At 33.5% G+C, this 22,849-nt stretch overlaps 1 protein-coding gene across 4 annotated transcripts; it reads right to left on the reverse strand.

Moving 5' to 3' along the window:
* Nucleotides 1-709: 709 nt before the first annotated feature.
* LOC107843030 (probable LRR receptor-like serine/threonine-protein kinase At1g67720) lies at nucleotides 710-10,220 on the reverse strand. 4 transcript variants are annotated; one of them, XM_047396092.1, is made up of 16 exons: nucleotides 9,793-10,071; nucleotides 8,328-8,417; nucleotides 6,966-7,497; nucleotides 6,251-6,762; nucleotides 5,957-6,089; nucleotides 5,720-5,791; nucleotides 5,545-5,613; nucleotides 5,386-5,457; nucleotides 5,244-5,312; nucleotides 4,516-4,670; nucleotides 4,187-4,428; nucleotides 3,643-3,769; nucleotides 3,501-3,572; nucleotides 3,231-3,417; nucleotides 1,651-1,786; nucleotides 710-1,359 (listed from the first exon to the last, which is right to left on the reverse strand). In XM_047396092.1, the coding sequence occupies exons 1-16, from the start codon at nucleotides 9,866-9,868 to the stop codon at nucleotides 1,024-1,026; spliced, it is 2,880 nt and encodes a 959-aa protein (XP_047252048.1). In that variant the 5' UTR covers nucleotides 9,869-10,071; the 3' UTR covers nucleotides 710-1,023. The 4 variants fall into 4 exon arrangements, with proteins under 4 accessions (XP_047252048.1, XP_016542642.2, XP_016542643.2 ...); XM_016687156.2 differs by having other exon boundaries at nucleotides 3,501-3,569; nucleotides 9,793-10,070; XM_016687157.2 differs by lacking the exon at nucleotides 8,328-8,417 and having other exon boundaries at nucleotides 3,501-3,569; nucleotides 9,793-10,220.
* Nucleotides 10,221-22,849: the final 12,629 nt, after the last annotated feature.

Raw genomic sequence — 22,849 nt, forward strand, 5'->3', positions numbered from 1 at the left:
AGATATATCCGCATTCTAACTGCGCAGATTTGATAACTTTCTCCATCGAAAGTTGGTGGTGCCATTGAAGAAAAATTTGTTTCTTCGTTCATGGTATCCACTGAATCAGATTGATGCAAACACTCACAGGTCCCTTAAGATTAAAGCTCTGATACCAATTATTGATTTAAAACCTTTAAAGGAAAATAACGCAAGAATTCAATAGTCAAAAGTTGGCCGCTGAATCAGAGATGGGAGTTTAAAGAAGAGAATACGCAGAGCAGTTGATTTTCTCTTGTAAAGCCATCTTTATTAATCATCAAATTAGCAACTTAAATAGTTCCTATTACAACTAAAAATAGGACAAAGAAACAACCTATTTCTACCAAAATTAAAATAACTAATTAGTTTCCTACCAAAGATAGGACTCCTAAATTAACTAGAATTGTACGGAAAAAAAACAGAGAAAGACTGCATTCCTAAAGCAACTCTCAACAAATTCAAATGGTTTTAAATCATAAGAAATTATATAACTTCAATCATACAAATCAATTTCTAGTCGCACAGCGTCATAAAAATTCTTCAAAGCTTCTACATAATTTCCTTTAGATTACGCCGACATCTGCTACTGTCGTCATTCAAGTGAGAGAATCTCCTTTCCACAACAGTATGTGAGAATTTCACCTCATACGGCTCCTCTCTTATGTGCATAATGAGAATCATATATATAAGAGCGATTCAACGATGAAAATTTTCTCATTATGAACTCAGTAGAGATAGTGGATTAAAAGGCAATAAAAGTATAGAATTGGTTACACTTTTTTCCTCTTGGTTCAAGCCAAACGTATGAAGCTAAAAATGGGCTCAAAAACTTGCCTTTACACAGCGTAAAAAAAGTTGCATTTCTAACAAAAGGTATCAATAACATCAACTGCGTAATCCTAGCCATTGAGAGACATGTGAATCCGGCAAAATGAATCAGAAATAACACAAATTAATGGTCTATTCTATGAACAAATTTCTAGAGTCGTATGAACAGAAAACTTATCGAGCTGTTGGTTTTGTGATAGATTCATCAATGGACAAGTAATGGTCACTTGCACCTAGGTCCATTGAACCAGTATGTAGGGAGGAATGCATCGAATGCCTGGATATGTCATCTGAACTACCTTCCCTTACTGCTTCTGCCCCTCTTTCTATTGAAATGGCATCCTGGATTTCCTTGATAACTTCTGAGATCGACGGTCTCATGCTCCCATGAGGTTGGACACACATCAAAGCTTTCTCAGCTATCTTCCAAATTGACTGGATGTCATAGTCATTGTGTAAAGCGGGGTCGATAATGCCTTGAATGTCCCCACTTTCAATGTGTAGTTTCGCCTATATGATTAGAAGCAGAAAGTTTTAAATCCGTCCAGCAAATGTGTAACAAGGCACCAAACTTTATAGCACAGATCAATTAATAAAATCCTTCCCCACAATGCACGGATTATGCATGAGTAGATATAAATTATCAAGATGCTCCAACTAAATTGTTAGAAGAAACTAATTATGAATGAATAAGGTTGGCACATCCACGAATATCAACTTCTCTTGGAGAGAAAGTACTAAGGTTGTCAATTCACTAGCATATGGATATAAAAGATGGTTCATATGGCCAATAAATCTTACCCATTGGACTATATTACGGCAATTGACACCAAATTTTTCATTAGATATTGCTTCTTGACCAGATATTAACTCCAAGAGAATGACGCCAAAACTGTAAACATCACTTTTGTCCGTCAACTGCTGGGAAATGTAATATCTGTGTCGATATTGAATTAAAAGAGTCAATATACGAGTCCTGAAGAACACATAGGACTTATAAGGAAAAGACAATTAAGAACATTAGTCATCAAGCTTCAGGTAAAATTGTGAGCGTTCAGCATAGTCCTCGCAGAAAGAACATAGCAGCTAGTTTTAACAATTCCAGATGACATTATAGAGAAGAGGACCAAAACTTTTAAAAGAGAAAGTGGTGTATCAACTTTGACACTCCTGGAAAGGAGATTGTGCACAAGTCATTTGTTTTACTATTATTACTCTCCGTCCTAACTTCTGTGGCATACTTTCCTTTTTACTCTGTCCCCTCCAAAAAAATGACACTATCCTATATTTAGAACAATCTAGCTTTAAAATTTACTTACTCCATCTCAAAATAGTTGGCATGTGTACTAAAAATACTTGTCTCAAATAGTTGTCAGTTTAAAAGATCAAGAGAGAATTAATTATTCTTTTCCAACTTTACCCTTAACATTATTTATTTTAAAATTAAGAGACACATAAATAGGTAAAGATTAAAGAATTAATAACAGATATATTAGTCAAATCACAGTCCTAATTAATTTTTCCTTAAGAGTTGTGCAAAACCTAAACCTGCCCAACTATTTTGAGACGGAAGAGTATATTATGAGAAAATTTATAGCCACAAAAACGTCTATGGCTTGATTTAGACCACAAGTTTCAAAAGTCTTTCCTTGATTCTTAAATTCTGTGCTTGGTCATACGGGGTAACATATATTGGAACGTGACAGTACTAGAAAAGAAATGTTATAAATATTGACAAAGAGAACAGAACATAATTGAAGTAAAGGCATCTCTTACTTTTTCTAAAAGTGTTCCTTTTCTTTTAATAGAATGACACGGACACAACCGAGCAAAATGGATATAGAGGATTGATATAGCTAAACCAATTAGATGGGTAATGGTGCATGGTTTTCGTTGTTGCATGGAAGAAGAGCTCAAAGAAAAGGATTAGGCGATGCCAAGGCCAATAAAACAAATTAAATACACAAATCTCTCTCCAGTATCACTGAAGGTCAGTGAAGTGAATATCTTACACCACATGGATATGTTCTAGCATTGAGAACCAAATAAATAAAGCATATACAACCGAGACTACTGTCCGTACGATGTCACAGTAGTGGACGAGTCATTTATGCTGAATCTTTTTAATTGGTGAAGGCAAAACTGCTAGAAGATTAGCTTGTACTATGGGAAAACTCCTCATATAGCCATGATTTGATTTTCCCCAATGGCTTTGAAATTCAGGTATATAATTCAAGTGGGGAATAAGGTTACTTGTAGCATTTAGCTTGGTTCGCATCATTAAGATTCATAGAAAAAACTGTCCTTTTTAACGAAAATACAGTCGACGCTTGGCCTTGTACAGTTAATAAAAATTCAAAGTTCCAGAGAAGAATGCATACTCTGGATCCAGATATCCAACAGTTCCGCGGACTATGCTTGACACATGAGAGGCTCCATCTACTGCAAGTTTGGAGAGACCAAAATCTGAAACCTTTGCTCTCATATTCTTGTCAAGTAGAATATTGCTAGTTTTCACATCTCTGTGGATGATGGATGGGACACATCCCGTGTGAAGATATTCGATCCCTGAATGAAGCATAAGAGTAACACAATAAATACAGAAAGATCCTTCTCGTCTAATCCAAAAAACTCCTCCCTTTCTTACAAACCTTTTGCGGAATCTTCAGCAATCTCAAGGCGCCTGATCCAGTTAATACTTCGATCAGGTATTTGAGGACCTGCTAATGTTTATACACATTGAGCATGATTCAGGTTAGAACTTTCTCTAATCAAAGTAAGAGAGAAACTTACCATAGAGGTGTTCTTTAAGAGTTCCATTATGCATGAATTCGTACACAAGGATACTCTTCCCGTCTTCCTGGCAAAATCCCAGAAACTGTACAAGGTTTCTGTGATGTATTCTTGAAAGCAGAGCGACCTGCGTCAAATATCACGTATTCACATACTAAGAGTCCAAGCAAACCACAATAATTTAATTCATTGAAACTGTACTCATTCTTCACAGAAGAAAAACCATCACTAGAATGGAAATTTGACACATATAAACTGGAAAATGGTTGTTATAATTTGCCTCGGATACAAACTTGCACAATGAAAAGGAAAAATTTGCAGTATTGTAAGAAATTAATCAAGTTCTAGTCCATTGCTGGTCTAGAGTTTTTATAGCCTGTGACCTTCTACGGAATATACATTTGATGAGTGTTAAAGAGCACCACTGAAAAAGTATCCTCTGGCTTTGAATGAATCTTTTATAATTATGCAGCTTTCACTATATATAATTAGACGCTATGCTGTGCCAACTTGAAAAGTAATTATGACAAGCCTCTAAAGTTACCTCATTTGAGAACTCTCGCTTCCCCTGAAAGGAATTATTTGTAAGAACTTTGACAGCAATTTCCTTTCCGTCCTTCAATTTCCCATAGTATACAACTCCAAATCCCCCTGATCCAACCTTTTTTTCAAAGTCCTTGGTCGCTTCTTCAAGTTCAGCTAATGTAAAACAGTGTGCTGCTTCTGTTGCGGGATCTCCCAAGGAAGAGACAAACCTTTGAGGAGGTAAATTCAGTTCAACGCGGCCTAAAATAAAAACAGAAAAATGATGTGAGTCCCACCAATTTTTTTTAAAACATAAGTAAAATGACAAAATTAAGTTTTGCATTAGACCTTTCTTCGGAGAGCTTTTTTTTCCTTTTTGCAGTAGTATGCAAGAGACAATAGTAGCAAGAAGAAGAGCAGAAGCCCCCACTGATGATCCAATAATGATTTTCCTACGGCTGCGACTGCTTTCTCCTTTGCGAAGATTAACATTTCCAGTATAGCTGAGGAGAATCCAGAATATTTCAGCAGATTTAGAAAAGAAACAAAAAAGATAAAACTTTAAAAGGCAGCGTGATTATCAAAAGAACTTAAGCCAAGTAATTTCGACATAGAAAATGTAAAGCAGTGAGTTGAGCCTAGTTGAGACGGAAGACACTTCGAATGCACAGTAAGAACCATTTAAGTGACTGAGATAAGAGCCACAACCAATCGCAGATGATTTAACATATGAGTATCTTCACATCCATATTGTGTTCAGATCATCTGCTTTCATAAAGAAAGGAGTATTGAGTCTCTTCCTTGAGCTCCCTACAGATATACCTTGGTAGCAGAAATGAAAAGGTTCCGGCATTAACAAGTACACCTTAATCACAAGCTAGTTGGATCGGTATGAATCCTTACTATCCATGTCGCGCTACTTAGATCCGCCTCAATCCAATATTTAAGAATTTAATTTCTCTAGCACTAAAAACTCAAACTCAAAAGACAGTTTCTTTGACAGTACAATAAAGATGCATGACAAGATACAAGCCTTAACCTCAGAAACAAACACATAGCACAGAAATGATACCCACTTCAAAATCACACCGTTATCGAGAAGACCAGATGGCACACTTCCGCCTAGCATGTTGTTCTGCACGTACCTGCAATCATCATTTTCATTAAGAAAGAGAAGAAAAATCTAGAGGCAATAAATGCAACTGTGGAACTGCTTACAGTTCTTTCAGATTTGCTAGGCCTTCTAAGGTAGAAGGAAGCTGTCCACTCAACTGATTGTTCTCAAGATGTCTGCAAGAAACATAATGATTAGATTCACCACTCAATGTGTTTAAAAGAGTAGATAAAAAAGGAATTGAAAAAGGCAGCTTGATTCACATTATCTGTAAGTCAGGACATCCACTAAAATCGGGTATTGGACCAGTCAGTGAATTCCCATCCAGCCAGCTGCATTAGGAACATCGGTCCATATTGATTATACAGCAGCAGAAAAGGGAAGAAAGGAACCTCAGCAGGAGTATGGAACATTTAACAGAATTATATTGTGACTTACAGCTCAATTAAGCCGCTCAATTTTGTCAACTCCGACGGAATATTTCCAGTCAAATTTAGGCCAGACAATTTACTGCCAAATTTGAACAGTTATGAAACATTAGCTCATCGCTTCAGATGGTAAGAACAGCGTAAAGAGAAATCTAGAAAGCTACATACAAGAATTCTTTCATAACTAAAGTGCTGAAATTGGAACACTTGACACTAAGCATAAAGAAGCTAAAGTAATGAACTCTACATTGATGTTATTCTTGGTCTGATATCTGAGTCACAACGGATCCAGGACCATGGGACCGGTAAGCATGGGTCACCACCTTCGTTTGCCCAACTGGAAGAACCGTAATGAGAGATTAAACTGGAAATAACTGGTCCTGCAACATACAAAAAGTAATGGACACGCCTAATTAGATCATGAAACTAACAAACAGAGGTGCTCATTATAGCATAGAAAATCCTTCTAATGAAATAAACTGCAGATCACCATTTCAACGAACCATATTTCAATAATGCTCAAAGAAAGACATGGCTTTACCATCTAAAGAGCCCTCAGTTCTCTTCACATATCTGTTTATTTCCATAGCATTCAAGAGAGGCCCCATGGTGGAGTCAGAAGTCTTTCCGAAACGAAAAGATAACACAAAGGGTAAGGATAAGTTGAAATAGCCTGGCTCATATAGACGATATTTCCCGTGGGCATTCTCTTGGATATTAACAACAAGCTTGTTGATTTCCGGAGCTCCAGGTAGGAACAACCGGAATTTCCTACTATCACTGGGATCCAGATCCTCAATTTCAGCAAAATAAGTAAATGCCCAACCAAAACCAGGGAAACCATCAAGATTCAGACGATAAGTTAACGAGCCATTTCGTCCTACTACAGCAGTCTGCATTGCTTTCTGAGGTGGCATCTCACCATTTACAGTGTTCACATCAATTGGCATTTTGGTTGAAACTCTTTCAGTACCAGCAGCAACATCAACAAGATAATTGGCTTTTTTTATGGTGTCAGACTCCCAGAGTCTATCAAATGGGTCATCAGGGTACCTAGGAGAATAAGGACATTAAGGGAAGATTAAAATTTCGGAAATCGAACAAAAACAATAAGCGAGAAGAAGAGCATGCTACGGACAGAGCCTAAGCCTGTTTATTTCAATTCAAAGATGTCGAGCTATGATATTCTAAAAATACAAGAACGTGAAAGAACATAGATTTGGAAGATGCCACAGTAACCGAGAACTGACATATACCTGACAGGATCATCACTCTCTGCACCAAAATTTATCCTTGCAGAGACGCTCATGAAAAAATCATTCTCGTAATCAGTCATATATATCGAACCATTAAAATGTCGGAGCTCAAGTGTTGAAATGAAAGGCTGCCCAGTGGTTGCATTGGATAAACAGACACTTACTGAAGGTTCCTTGGCTAGAAATATTACCTCTTGGTACTCCATTGTATTAGCATCAGAAATAACTATTGTAGCCCAATGAGTTGTCCCAAGTGAGATGTCAAACTTTGGGTAAACATTGTTCTTATCAAAGTTTCCATATAGAAAAGTTGCTCTTACAAGGTACCTGTTTCTGGGAATCACATCAAGCGTATAGCAATACTTTCTGTTATCAGCTGGAAAGTATCTCAAGGCCATATATTGTGTCCTCGTCTCATTTGCAACAGAGATATTAGCTATATCTCCGCTAATCATTTGACTATCAGGAACCCATTTGAGACCAAGTTCATCAGTGAAGTCGTCTTTGCCTCCACAATCTAAACTTACAAAACCTGATTCACAGTTCGGAATTTATCAGCAGCGCATAAAGAATGAATATATATCCACCAACTTTAACACCCATTGGTAAAGCTTCATTAAAGAATGAGAACTGCTTTCTCCTTTAGCAACACCCAGAAATTTCATGTCAGGTCTTATTAATCTCTCTAGTTTCGCAGAAACTTAAGCAATAGCAAAACACTTTTCTGTTAGATGATCTTGTTTTAGTTACACCAAAAAGTTGCATTTTTTGACGCGAACATGGTGACAACATCATTCTCAGCCATATTACCTAAAATCTAGATCGTTATCTGGTGTATTAAAGCTGAAACGAGATCTCAAACCACTAACTTACAGAAAATTCTGAGTCTATTAATTCTCTGCTTGAGATTATCAAGACTTTCTAGTGTTTTACTTGTAACTATTTGCACACAGGGATCAGGAGATGTTTCTTTCATTTGGAGCAAGTTAAGTCAAATACTCAAATCTCAATCAATGCGGGATCTTTATCATATTATTAGACTGCATAGGCATCAGTCCGTTCGACACCTCCGTTCGACACCAATTGACGCGCAACCCAGCCTTCAAGAGTTGATTAAGTTATTCAACATTGTCTAAAATTGTATCCCACAAAGGTCGAAACTTTTCCTGCTCAAAGTCTGTTCTTCAATTAGAGTTCCTTTTCCAAATGTACAAAAGACGGTCTAAGATTTAAAATGGCAACATCGTCGATCATATTTTCAAGAATGAAGCCACAAGCACCTACAAGACGTACATTCCATGAATATGCATTCAAGTATACATATATCCTTAAAGTATGACACATAGAAATACAATAAAATACCCAGTGTAATCCCACAAGTGGGCTCTGGGAGGGCAGGATTTAAAATGGCAACATCATCGATCATATTTTCAAGAATGAAGCCACAAGCACCTACAAGACGTACATTCCATGAATATGCATTCAAGTATACATATATCCTTAAAGTATGACACATAGAAATACAATAAAATACCCAGTGTAATCCCACAAGTGGGCTCTGGGAGGGCAGGATGTTTCTTTGTGAGGAAGAAAGGTTGTTGCCGATAGACCCTAAGCACGACGACGCAATACCAAAACAGGCTATGACACCTAGAAATCAGACAAATAAAGCATTTGATCTCTACTATTCTTTTATTTGTTTTCTCCATTTTCCATTTCAAGTAAAATTAACTACCTTAATCAATAGTAGGAATTTTTGTTTAAAGAGCAGCATTAAAAGCAGTAGATACAACCTCACCCACCTCACCACCACCACACAAACACATATGTTCTGCACTATGTTGCTCAGACTCTTCCAAAATTTCACCAGGTGCGTGTTGGATCCTTCAAAAGTAGTACATTTTTGAAGCATCCGACACGGGTACGACCACATTTTTGAAGAGTGTGAGTTCTTTTTTTCTTTTTTGCTTCAAGCGTCCAGCATCCAGAATTCACTCCTTACTAATCCGAATTCGTGTCATAGAAACTCACTATTGGGGTTTTAGCTCTCCCTACCAAAGACAACTTCAACTCTAATTCAGGTTGAAAGAAACTTTACCATTCTGCCACACCCTTCACTAGGCCTGAGTTAATACATTTTGTATCATCAGAACCATAAAACAACCGTATCAAGATGCTCCTAAAAACCACATCTTGCACCACATATACTACATAGAAGTACATTATGAACATCAAGACAAGCCATTTAAGGAAAATCAGAACAACAACATGCCCAATGAAAATCCCACAAGTGGGATCAAGGGAAGGATAGCGTGTACGCAGACCTTTCCACTACCTCGTGGAGGCAGAGAGGCTGTTTCCGGAGGACACTCAGACCGACTACATCAAATAAAAAACAACAGTGAAGCAAACATAGCAACTAATACAGAAACAGTAACAACAACAAAATAGAACACTAACAAAATCAGAACAACAACACATCCAGTGAAATCCCACAAGTGGGATCTAGGGAGGGTAGAGCGTTCGCAGACCTTACCACTACGGCACTACCTCGTGGAGGTAGAGAAGCTGTTTCCAAAGTACCCTTGGCTCGAGTACAACAAATCAAAGTAAGTACAAAAACTAAAAGGACAGTGAAGCAAACATAGCAACTAATATGGAAACAGCAACAACAACAAAATAGAACACTAACAAAATCACAACAATTTTCTTAAAAAAAGTAATACGACACTATAACAACAAAAACCATGAACAAGAACAAGTAAATCAAGAAGCCCACAAACAAATTAACAAAAAAAATACAAGACAGTACAAGAATTATTAATACCTGGCTGAGCTTGGCTGCCATTTAAGATAAGCAAAACAGTAAACCAAATACACAAGCTGAAAATTCTACTACCCATTACACTAAATCTTGTTCTTTGATGAAAAGAAAAAAGAGAACAAGAACTATGTAGATGGGAAAATCAAAAAGCACTATGAGCTAAAAGTTGAGCATAATAATATCAAGAACTTAAAAAAAAAAGGAAAACCAAGAAAACAAAACAAAAAAGAAACATAATGTTAATACATGAACTATACTATACTACTACATAATGTATATGATTGCCATTACATTTGTGTCTGAACTCTGAAGTGTGAAAGAGAGAGAAAAAGAAATGTTTTTTTTTATCTTAACAAATTGAGTAAATGTTGAAGTTTTTATTAGAGTGAGGGAAGGACTCTTTTTTCTTTTCACCCTTTATCTCATATCTCAGTTTCACTAAATTCGAATTTGAATTTATATTGAAAAAATTTATATTAGAATTCAAAAAAGCATAATTTAATGCATTAAAACTCTCATTATGTACGAAATCTAGAGAAGAGGCAAATTATAAAAATTTATTATACGTAGTGTTATTTTACATTTTTCTATCAAAAAATTATTTTTACTCTTTGAACTCGTAATCTTCTGGTCACGTAATAACATCTTATGTTAGGAATAAAACACTTCATAATAAAGATATTTTTTAATAGAGGACTTTAATTTGAAATCTCTAATTAAAAATATATAATTTGAAATAATTTAGATAAATAGAACCTAAACCTAAAAGCGCTACTTCAACTCGAAAGTTTTAGCTAACGACGTATGATTCAAAAATTTTAGTTAAACTCAAAAGCTCGTATAATTTAAAAACTCTAATTAAACTCAAAAAATTTTAATTAAAGATGTATAATTCAAAAATTTTAGTTAAACTCAAAAGGTCTAATTAAAAATGTATAATTTAAAAATTTTAATTAAAAAATTTAAAAATTTTAGCTAAAAAGTTATAATTCGAAAACTCTAATTAAAGACGTAAGTACTTGGTACGTTGGGATGAGGACTTTATTGCTGTGCTAAGTTAAGTTGGAAGCATTATAACTTGTCAGGCACGACTTTATTTATAGTATATAGTACAGTATTTGTTTTGGTTTTTTGCTACTTATGTTTATCCACTTGATTAAGTAAAATAAAATAATATAATTGAGTGTATTATTTCATAAAGTTTAATTCTAACCGGACATTTTGAGTTGTTATTACAAAGTTATTTTAATCTTAGATAAAGTTAGGTTGTTACAAGATATCATATGTTCTGACTTATGTCAAATTCGATTAATTTTGCTTCTCATTAGTTCTAATTTTTAAAAATTTTGTTTGACAGAAGAAATGTAGAGATGAGCATAAATTATTGATATTAAACTGAAATTTGATTTATCGTATCAGATTGAATTTTATAAATATCAAATTGAATATTACATGCCTATTCCTAATTATATATGTATGTAACATTATTAAAATTAAACTTTAGACGTCTCGAATCAAACGTCAAACATTATACTTTTAAACATGCGTGAAGACAATAATTGATTGAATTTTATAAATATCGAATTAAATATCATACGCCTATTCATAACTTTATATATGTGTAATGTCATTAAAAATCAACTTTAAATATATCTAACCAAATATCAAACATTAGTATGCCTTAAAAATGTGTGAAGGCAAGTTTTTTTTTTTTTTTCTTTTTTGGTAAAGTGAAGGAAAGTTATAAAACAAGAGTAATTGATTGAATTTTACGAATATCAAATTGAATATCACAAGATTATTTTTAACCTTATACGAATGTAACATTATTAAAAATCAACTTTAGACATATCAAATCGAATATCAAACATTGTTACCCAGAAAAATATGTGAAGATAAATTATTAAGAAAGTACTAATTGGTAGTGAAAGGGAAAGAGAAGAGGTCAAATGGGACCTACAGCATGGCAGGTTTAAGTTGGACTATATTTTTATGACTATGTTAAAAAGAGAGAAATTCCTTCCCCATTATAATGTTGATTGAAATACCGGACGAACTAATTGATTCTAAGGGTGTGTTTGGTACGATGGAAAATGTTTTCCTGTTTTTCCTCGTTTGGTTGTAATGAAATATTGGGAAAATATTTTTCACAATAATTATTTTTCTCAATTTGATAGAAAATGACTTCTCTCATGGGCCAAGGGAAGTCATTTTCCAAAAAATGACAAATGTGACTTATGACCCTCACCCCCATCTTTCTTCCCACCCTAACAACATTTATATTCACATGACTCAAAAAAATCATATTTCTCAAAAATTTATATTACTCGAAAATATTTTTCACTGTATTTTGCTTCAATTTTTCACTGTTTGAAATAAAACATAGTGAAGCTCGAATTTTACTCATTTCCAATGTTCGTTGAATATATTGTTATTTTCATATTCATGGAGGAAGACTCACCTATGTTACTTTTGCTAATTGCATATTTCATCTTGTCATCGATGTAATTTGTTTCACGAGGTTGAATAAGCTTGTCGTTCATTTATATTTCTATTGACTGTAGTATCTTGAGATTGTCCTGACAAAATGTTGAAAAGTGTTTCCTATATTTGCTAATTAATAGTTGCTTAAATTTAACGATTGTAGTATTTTAGTATTCGATATTGATATTATTTGTTATGCTTAAATTATTTCTTACAAATTGTTGAGTTGTTAGAGGCACTAATATTTCTAAAAAAATATTTTTTTCACTCACAAATCAAACACTAGAAAATATTTTTCTAAAAAATATTCTCTACTCACCAATCAAACACCGAAAAATATTTTTCGAAAAATATTTTCCACTCATCAATCAAACATGAGAAAATAAGTAGAAAACCAACTTATTTTTCAGGAAAACATTTTCCAAGAAAAAATTTTCATGGAAAATATTTTCCATCATACCAAACACACCCTAAAGGACAAATTTTTTATTAAAAATTTAAAAGAGGCATATCAAAATTGAAAAATATCAAAAACGAATAAGATAAATATAGATAATTATCTTATCTATTAAAAGTTAACGTCATTTGTGATTTTATCTTATAAGGTAAATGGACCCACTTATCTTATGAAAAATTGTAATGTAAATTCGTGATTTTACCTTATAATGTAAATGGAGTCACTCACCTTATTCTTTCATTGAAAAAAAAAGAGTGTCTGCACGATGAGACTTACCACTGACAGGGGCTTTTCCTAGCTGATTATAAGTTGTCTCGCCTTGTAAGGTAGGATCTCATGTTCACCTTGTTAGATAGGATCTCATGTTTGCCATGTAACAACTTTAAAATTTTCGGTGCTATATAAAGAGTGTGAGTGCAATTTCTTGTAAGGTAGGATCTCATTTTTTTTAGTTGATGCAAATGAAAGAAACTGCACTCACACTACCTTTCAGGGTGAACATGAGATCTTAACTTACAAGGTAAGACGATTTACAATCAACCAGCAGAAACTCTTGTCAGCGGTAAGTCTCATCTTGCAGACACTTTTTTTTCAGTCAAAGGATAAGGTAAGTGACTCTATTTAACTTGTAAGATAAAATCATAAGGTAAGCGGGTCTACTGACCTTGTAAGATAAATGATAAGGTAAATCACCTATGTTTATCTTTTCCGTTTTGATATTTTTCAATTTTGATATACCCTTTTGAAATTTTTAATAAAAAAACTTGTCTTTTAAGCTTCGGACTCTTGATTATCATTGTATATAATTCTCCAAGGGCAAGTTAATCTATGAATAAACAACTGAAAATTATTCTATCAATGTTATTGTTTTGCAATTTGAAAAAATAAAAATGAAAGTTGAGGGATGTTGAAAATAATTCAATATTATTAATATACTAATAAAGAAAAGATAATTACTTGCTCAATGTTATTATATTACCAATTGTTTTCGATGAATCTAATAATTAGATTTGAGAAAAGAAATGTTATTGATGCTTTTTACGTACTCTTATGTCACGTAATCAATATTTTAAGAGATATGTGTTTTCACCATATTGATATGGAAAGAGTGTAACTTATACTACTCTTTGTATTATTTTTGACTATCAAAATGTAATTTTAAAATATTAAATTAATTTAATTTTCAAATTAAATTAATCTAGTCTAATTTAATTTTAAAAATTAGTTAAATTAAATCTTTTTTTTTTTTAAATTTAATGAATGGAACAAATGACTATTTCTATATAATTCAGGAGTTGTCAATTCCAATGTTATAAACCCTGCAGCATAATTTGTACGTAACTTTGTTCATCAACCAAATACCATGTTTTTGACAGAACATTTTTTTCCTTCAAAATATAATTTAATTTTCTAAAGTTGGACAAGTTGTAACAAAATTGTAAACAAACAAGTCATAGATAATCCTTCCGCATATCCACGACTGAAACAACTAAGAGTCAGAAAACTCTTTAGAATTTAAAAAGATTTAAATAAGTGTATTCTATATGAATATGGCTAGAAAATAGAGTAAGAATTGAAATAACTCTTTATGATTCAATCAAAGGACATAGAAATATGAATTGTTTGAATGGATGCCTTTTCCCTTGTTGAATCAATCAAGTCAATAGCCTTTTTTTTACAGAGTGGAGTTAAAGTTTTAGCTATAAGTTCTAACAAGTTGAATAATACTACCCACACTCCGTGGTCACTATATTTCTATTAAGAAATCTATATATTGGACAAGTTATTGTAACAGAAAAGTAAATATACAAGTCATAGATCATTAAAGGGACCAACATTAATAACGAAGTTAGAATTCTAACCACAAGTTCTGTCGTCTGAAATTCACTGAATATGTATAAATTCTTCGTCAATTTTTTTTGACTTAACCAGTGATGCAATGAATGGCGCTGCTCCTCTCTTAACCAGAGATCTTGGGTTCGAACCTTGGGTGTTGGGTACTATGTAGTTTTGATGATTGACAAACTGACACATGAATGAAACATGTTACTTGAGCTGGTCCACGCATAGGAAAGCAGATTTTCAGTTTCACTGATAGATGCATACAAGATTGCTCAAAGACAAGAATGAATAAGCAAGCCTAATTCTGATATACTCAAGCTACTGATCATGTGGGGAATATAGCAAGTTGAATTTGATTCAAACACTTAATGATAAGGGAAAGCAATTTGAGTTGAAAAAGGAGTCCTACATGAAGAAGGAGTTTCACTTCTGAGTATATCTAGAAGAGTCCTATGTGTGGGAGGAGAAAGATTCTGATAAATAAGCATGTGCTGATTTAAAAGAGTTGGAGTTTTACTACAACGCTAAGGAGACAAGAGTTGGAATTAAAGAAAGAGTTTCACTTGAAGTAGAACTCTATGTAATGAGAGTTTCGATTAAAGGAGGAGTTTAAAATAAAGAATGACTCTTTGGAGAGCTGTGCTTAAATAGAAGATGCATCATTCGGAGTAATTCACGCACATAAAAAAGCATAAAAGCTCAATCAACAAATTGACTTCACAAAGTGCTACTCAATCACTGAAGAAACATGTTGAAGAACTTGGTCCTCAGTACAGAATCCTGCTAAGAGTTTTAGCATTGATTTCTAGAGTTGTTCATTGTGTTTGAGTTATTCATGTAATATTAGTTTCAGTGTGTTATGAACTGAATTAGGAGCTAGTCTTCGAGTTAGGAAAAACTCAGAGACTTTGGGAACACATACCTTGGGAGGTGTGTGTGTAGTTAGGAATTAGAGTTTATAATTCCTAGTTATTGAGTTATAGGGATTAGAGTTTATAATTCCTAATTGTTGAGTAATAGGAATTAAAGTTTATAATTCCTATTTGTTGGTTACAAGAGTTTTGTAATCAGTCGTTGTCGAGGCTCAGAGTTTTTTAGTGAAGTTGGGGTTAAATCTTGTAGAGGTGCAGGTCGTGGTTTTTTTACACCTTTTGAGCCGGGTGTTTTCCACGTAAAAATCATTGTGTTCTTTACTTTTTATTTACTGCTTCCTTGAAACACGTTAGTGGAACACGTCAGGCAATACGTTCCATCGATAAGCAAAAGTTAAGCGAAAATAAGAAAATCAGTAGGGCACGAATTCTTAACAAGTGGTATCAAAGCGGGTTATCTTGTGAAGGCTGACACCTTAAGATAAGATCCAAGATGAATTTTACACCACCTACTGGATACTACAAAGGACAAGACATCAATAGGCCTCCATTGTTCAAGGGACAATACTACTTAGGATGGAAAGAAAGGATGAAAGATTTCCTTCAGGCTGTGGACTACGAACTATGGAATATGATTATAGATAGACCTCAATACCCCATAAAGAAGGATGTTGAAAAGAAGGAAGTATTAAAGGACAAGAACGAGTATGATGAGGCTGACTTTAAGATGCTTGGAAAGAATGCTAAAGCCAAGTATATTCTTACTTGTGGACTTGGAATAGATGAATACAATAGGATCTCAGGTTGTACCTCCGCAAAACAAATTTAGAATACTCTTATGGATAGATATGAGAAGAATATGGAGAGCTTCAAAAAGAACGAGGGAACCAAGGATAAGTCACCAGAATTAAAGGCGTCTGACAAAGAAGAATTAGATATGGATGATAAAAAACTTGTCAAGAACTTTAAAAAGCAATTTAAGAAAGACAATCGTCAGAACTAAAAAAGAGCAAGTAGAAGGTGTTGTTCCAATGATAAGTCTCAAGGTGGTTGCTTCAAGTGTGAGAAGATAGATCACATGATCAAAGATTGTCCAGTCTGGGAAATAGAATAGAGAAAGGAAATGGCTGAAAAGGAATTGAAAGAAAAAACCAAAAAGAGGGAAGAATATGCAATGATAGCATCTTGGGGATTTGACTCAGATGATGATGAAGTTGATGAAGCAGCACTCATGGCTCTTGGAGATTCAGACTTGGAGGAAGAAGATGATGCTTCTGAGGTAAGTATACTTGAACTTAAAGAAAAGTTGCATTTGTTTTCTAAAACAAAACTTATTTCATTGATGAGTGCACTAATTGATGACCTCCAAGAATCAACTTCTGATAGGGATGAGCTGTTCAACAGTCTTGCAAGCATCAAATTTGATTCTATTGATTTAGAAGCTTCCAAGAACATTGTCGAACAGGAAAACTGCACTCTCAAAAAACAAGTTGAGCAACTTGATTCTTCAAACAATGATCTTTAAGTCTGAAGTTCTAAAATTGACACTCTCTGAAAAGGGAAAAAAGGCTATGAGTAAAGATCAAGAAAATGCTAAACTTGAGCTAGTTGGATACAAACAAGAATGTCATGATCTAACTGAAAAAATGAATAAGTTGAGTCAAGAAGTTTCTAAACTAAAACTTGATCTTGAAAGAGCAAATAGGTGGACAAACTCCTCAAGAATTATTCACAAATTGGGGGAAAGAAATTACAGTGAAAAGGCAGGATTAGGATTCCACAAAAATTTTGATGTTCCTTAAAATTTATGTTATATTTGTGGTAACCTTGGACATCCAACCACTGAATGTTCAGTTGCTGCCAAAAGAAGATCCAGCAATCTAAATCTGGCAAATAAACTATCTCAAACCAAGAAAAGGATAAGTAAACCTGGTCAGAGAAACAGGTCATGTAACCTGTTGCCTGTACATTTACTCATAAGAAAGGACCCAAGCTTGTCTGGGTGCCTAAATTTAACCCCTAATTTATTTTGCAGGTGAGAGTGAAAGGAGGCAAGCAAAATTTATACATGGATAAGGCTTGCTCAAGGCATAAGACTAGAAGAAAATAAGATTTCTTTCACTCACCATATTTAAAGGGAGAATGGATCATTTGAAATATGACAATATTTGTAGTGCTCGTGTAAGGAGGAAACAAGAGAGGTTTAAAAAAAATAAAAAAAGAGGATGACTGTGAAACTGATGTGCATGCACAGGAACATGTTGTACCACCTGGTTTAACTGTTGTACAAACTGAGGGCATATTGACAGGGGGAACATGTTGTACCACCTAGTTCAACTGTTGTACAGACTGAGCGCATATTGACAGGGGGAACAACAAATCAAGAAATTGATGCATCAATAACACCAATACAAGCTGATGATAATTTTGTTGGTAATTCATAAGAATTGGTGTTGTCACAAGAATCTTGAGATATCTCATGGGAATCAATGGCTTAAGACTATGGTATTTAAATGGCAGTAATTTCACTCTTGAGCGCTATAAAGATGTTGATTATGTGGATTACTTTATTGACTGGAGAAGAACCAAAGGCGCTAAGTAGAGAGTATTTTGAAAGGAATAGGTTGGACTTGGGGATGCTTAAAATTGCATGAACTCCCCTCAATGATTGACTAGAATAATCATTTTTCTTTTTAATCTTATTGGCTAAAAAGTTATTCTATTCAGTCTTGCACATTTAGTTGTGTGTTCCAATTCCAGATTTTTGACTTTTCTAACCTAATTTTGTATTAGATTGTGCAGAAAAATAGGTACAAGCAAGCAATTATGACCACAAAGTTCTTCTTATCAGGTATGTTCTACGCTGACATAAGCATAGGCTGTCTAAGTTGAAACAGTTGAGCACACATGTTCAATTCCACACACTCCATCCTTTTATTGTCTAATAAAGCTAATGAATTGTTGACCAAACTTTCTTTGATTCTCTCTAAATGGGTGTGCACAAGTGTGTTAATCCTATACCAGAAATTTCTTCTTTTTTTTCAATTAAAATATCAGTTGTGTACCATAGATTTGCCAAGTTTGATCATCAATCACATGCAGCATATATTTCTGAAGAATGAAAAGGGACATGTTTTTCCTTTTAGTTCCTAATTAGTAATTTTTTTTGGGCTTTTCAGTCCTAAATTAGGTTGACTTATAAAAAAATAGATGTTCTTGAATAGATAAATCATGTTGCTCTACCTGTTTCAATAAGGAGGGCTAAGACTCATTTGAGAAAAAAAAATCTGAACTAGAAGCTGCATAAGACAGTCATGAAGTGGAATAAGAGGTCTTTAAGGCTGGGATTATGACTTTGAAGCTTGACCTTGATTGATAGAGGGATGAAAATGTTGAAGTCATTCATCAATTGACACAGTTGATATCATCTGTTCTACCTTCCTCATCAGCTCCTCACTATTTGTATCCTTAGTCATGTCCCACTTTTATATCGTATTTTTTTAATGCTCAATTATTTTTCTTTGTTCAGTACTAGCTTAGATTTAATGTGGAACATGCTCTGTCAGTTAAATGGAATGGTTATCTTTGCTAAATTGACTCATTTTTGCTCTCTTTAATACATTACTATGTTGGCTAGAGTCTTTGCCTGATTGTTTTGGTGATAGCCCCGGTGGCCATGAATAGCATAACAAATCACTTTGGCTAGTATATTATTGCATTGAAATGGTTTTTCGATGATGCCAAAAGGGGGAAGATAATAGGGTTGTGCAATATTTATAACCCATTGACTAACTTGTTTCATTCTAGTGTTTTATACTTTAGTGCCTACAGGTGAAGATGGTTGAATGCACAAGACAAGAGGTTTGTCATCATCAAAAAGGGAGAAATTGTTGGGTACTATATAGTTTTGATGATTGACAAACTGACACATGAATGAAACATGTTACTTGAGCTGACCCACGCATAGGAAAGAAGATTTCTAGTTTCACTGATAGATGCAGACAAGATTGCTTAAAGGCAAGAACGAATAAGCAAGCATAATTCTAATATACTCAAGCTACTGATCTTGTGGGGAATATAACAAGTTGAATTTGATTCAAACACTTAATGATAAGAGAAAGCAATTTGAGTTGAAAAATGAGTCTTACATGAAGAAGGAGTTTCACTTCTAAGTAGATCTTGAAGAGTCCTATATGTGGGAGGAGAAAGATTCTGATAAATAAGCATGTGCTGATTTAAAAGAGTTGGAGTTTTACTACAACACTAAGGAGACAAAAGTTGAAATTAAAGAAAGAGTCTCACTTGAAGTAGAACTCTATGTAATGAGAGTTTGGATTAAAGGAGGAGTTTAAAATAAAGAATGACCCTTTAGAGAGCTGTGCTTAAATAGAAGATGCATCATTCAGAGTAATCCACGCACTTAAAAAGGTAGAAAAGCTCAATCGACAGATTGACTTCATGAAGCGCTACTCAATCACTGAAGAAACACGTTGAAGAACCTGGTCCTCAGTACAGAATCCAGCTAAGAGTTTTAGCGTTGATTTTTAGAGTTGTTCATTGTGTTTGAGCTATTCATGTAATATTAGTTTCAATGTGTTATAAACTAAATTAGGAGCTAGTCTTCGAGTTGGGAAAAACTCAGAGACTTTGGGAACACATACCTTGGGAGGTGTGTGTGTAGTTAGAAATTAGAGTTTATAATTCCTAGTTATTGAGTTATAGGGATTAAAGTTTATAATTCCTAGTTGTTGAGTTATAGGAATTAGAGTTTATGATTCTTATTTGTTGGTTACAAGAGTTTTGTAATCAGTCGTTGTCGAGGCTCAGAGTTTTTTAGTGAAGTTGGAGTTAAATCCTGTAGAGGTGCAGGTCGTGATTTTTTACACCTTTTGAGCCGAGTGTTTTTCACGTAAAAATCATTGTGTTCTTTACTTTCTGTTTACTGCTTCCTTGAAAAACGCCAGGCAACACGTTCCATCGATAAGCAAAAGTTAGGTGAAAATAAGAAAATCAATAGGGCACGAATTCTTAACACTGGGTATGAAAAAAATTTTGGTAGGGAGAGCTACCCCCGAATGGTACCCTACCTGACACGAATCCGAATTAATCGGATTTCTATGTGGATACCGGACACTGGATGAAAAAAAAAAAACTTCCTTTGACTTAACCGTGGTTGAATGGTGTAAATTGTTGTAAATTTGGTCACTTTTTCCCATGTGCTAAAGTAAAAAAAAAAAAGTATAAACTAATATTTTTCCCATTGAATAAAACTTCTAAGCTATCAACATGTTATTCACAACTAATGCTTTATAAATTAAAGTAATGAGAACACTGTTAATAATACAGAATTATTAATCACTTTTCCACTAAGACAAACTTCCTTTATTACTACTTTTTAGCTATCAAAGTATGTTATTGCAACCTTTTTTGTTTATGACTTTACAGAAAGAAAGAAAAAAAAAAGATCTTCTTTTTTTCTATTTTCTATTTTTCTTTCATCTACTTTTTTGCTTTTATCAACTTGAATATCCACAATTTTTCTACGTATATATTGCTTAATGTCTAAGTATTTAAAATCCAATTATAATAATAGCAACTATTAAATTCATAACAAAAGGACATTTCTTTTTGAATTCACGTAAAATAAAAATGTCTTTTGATTATATGTTATTTTCATATAAGATCAATATAGAATAATACATAAGATTGGTTATAAGTAACGCACATGAGATTTTGTAGGATTGTTTTTCTATCGGAAAATTTAGGAAGAAAATCAAGATTTATTAAATTTCTAAAAGTCATATGATTATATAGTCAAAGGAAATAAATCGTACCCAATAAAATCATCACAAATGCTATTAATGAGGGCACTAGCTAGGTTTACTAACATGAAAAGTTTCACGATAATTTAAATTATAATTGATCATGAAATATCATTTTCTTTTGAAGTATAGTACACTAAAATGTCTTTTAAAAAAAAAGAAAAATTAGTTAGTATTTTGTCAAATCCAAACTAAAAAGTTTTAACTCCTTTTCCTAAAAAGAAAGAAAAAACAAAACTAGAGGGGGCCATTTACTATTTGTACATAGTGGCATTTTAGTTTAATTGTAGGTATTTTTAATTGGAGTTCAGCCAAACTTAATTTGATAGACAATTAGATATTCAATCCACGTCATTTTCAGTGTAATTTCATATGGTGGGATCTGGAGAGAGCGGATATACGAATATTTAACTTTTACTTTAAAGATAAAACTTTATTTTCGATAGATCCTCGACTTCAAGTACAAACAATTTATATAGGAAGTATTGAAAATAAAAGAAACAATACAAAAAATCATATAATTGTAAAATAATACCCTAACAAAATACTATACTATCAAATTACACCAAACAGCAAAAACCGAAGAATTAGAAATAAAAATAATACTGAGACTACTAGAATAGATAGCCAAATAATACACTCCTACTCTCTAGAGATCGCGTGTGTGTATATATATATTTATATTTAGTTAGTGTATATTACTACTATATATAAATGTGAGTGAAGCACACAGGTAATGATTTTCATGTGTGCTGTCTCACAGGCAGGGGTGGATTCAGGATTTTCAGTGAGCGGTTCAGTAGTACATATACGGACTAGTCGAAGGGGGTTCAACCTCTACTATTTATATATAAAAAAAAATTATCATGTAAAAATAGTATAATTTTTCGACGAAGGGAGTTCGGATAAACCCCTTGGACCCTATGTAGATCTGCCGATGCTCACAGGGGTGTATTTGAAATTCTAAATTGTTGACATTCTAAGAAGGCAAAATGGTTCGATGGACCCCTGTACTATGTCGGTTTTGTAAGCTGGACACTTCTACTTACATGTTTGTCATCTGGACCCCTGAACCCACTAAAAAATAATATTTTAAACACTTTTTTGGTAAGTGTAACACACTCTCGCTACGTCAGCTGTCATGTCAGCTTCCACGTCTGCCACGTGTGCTGCGTCAGCTGTCACATCAGCCGCCACATCATTTTTAATTATTACATTAAATTTTATGTTATTTTAAAATGCTACACAAGAAATTAAATATTAAAATAAATTTAATTAAATAATTTCTTTTTATAAATTGCAGAAATTCTAATACACAAACACAATAAATTTTTAATTTAAATTAATTTAAATTTTTAACTATAAATTTAAATTTTCAACTATAAATTCTAATACACAAACATAATAATTAATTTTTTTTAATTAATTTAAAGTTTTAACTATAAATTCACATACACAAACATAATGAATTTTCAATTTTTTTTATCAAAAATTGTTGTTGTTTTACTTTTTACGTTTTGATAAACAAATAAATAAAGGGTGAAAATTATTTTTACCCCCAACTTTGATTAAAAAATCAAACC

This window comes from Capsicum annuum, chromosome 9 (assembly GCF_002878395.1).
Source record: "Capsicum annuum cultivar UCD-10X-F1 chromosome 9, UCD10Xv1.1, whole genome shotgun sequence".
In the NCBI taxonomy this organism is placed as follows: Eukaryota; Viridiplantae; Streptophyta; class Magnoliopsida; order Solanales; family Solanaceae; genus Capsicum; species Capsicum annuum.

Excerpts from the sequence above, each read along its gene's own strand:
- LOC107843030 (XM_047396092.1), bottom strand. The coding sequence starts at position 9,868 with ATGGGTAGTAGAATTTTCAGCTTGTGTATTTGGTTTACTGTTTTGCTT. Across the intron at positions 6,090-6,250 it reads AACTGAGGGCTCTTTAGATG|GACCAGTTATTTCCAGTTTA; the intron begins GTAAAGCCATGT and ends TGTATGTTGCAG. Across the intron at positions 1,360-1,650 it reads GCCGTAATATAGTCCAATGG|GCGAAACTACACATTGAAAG; the intron begins GTAAGATTTATT and ends CTAATCATATAG.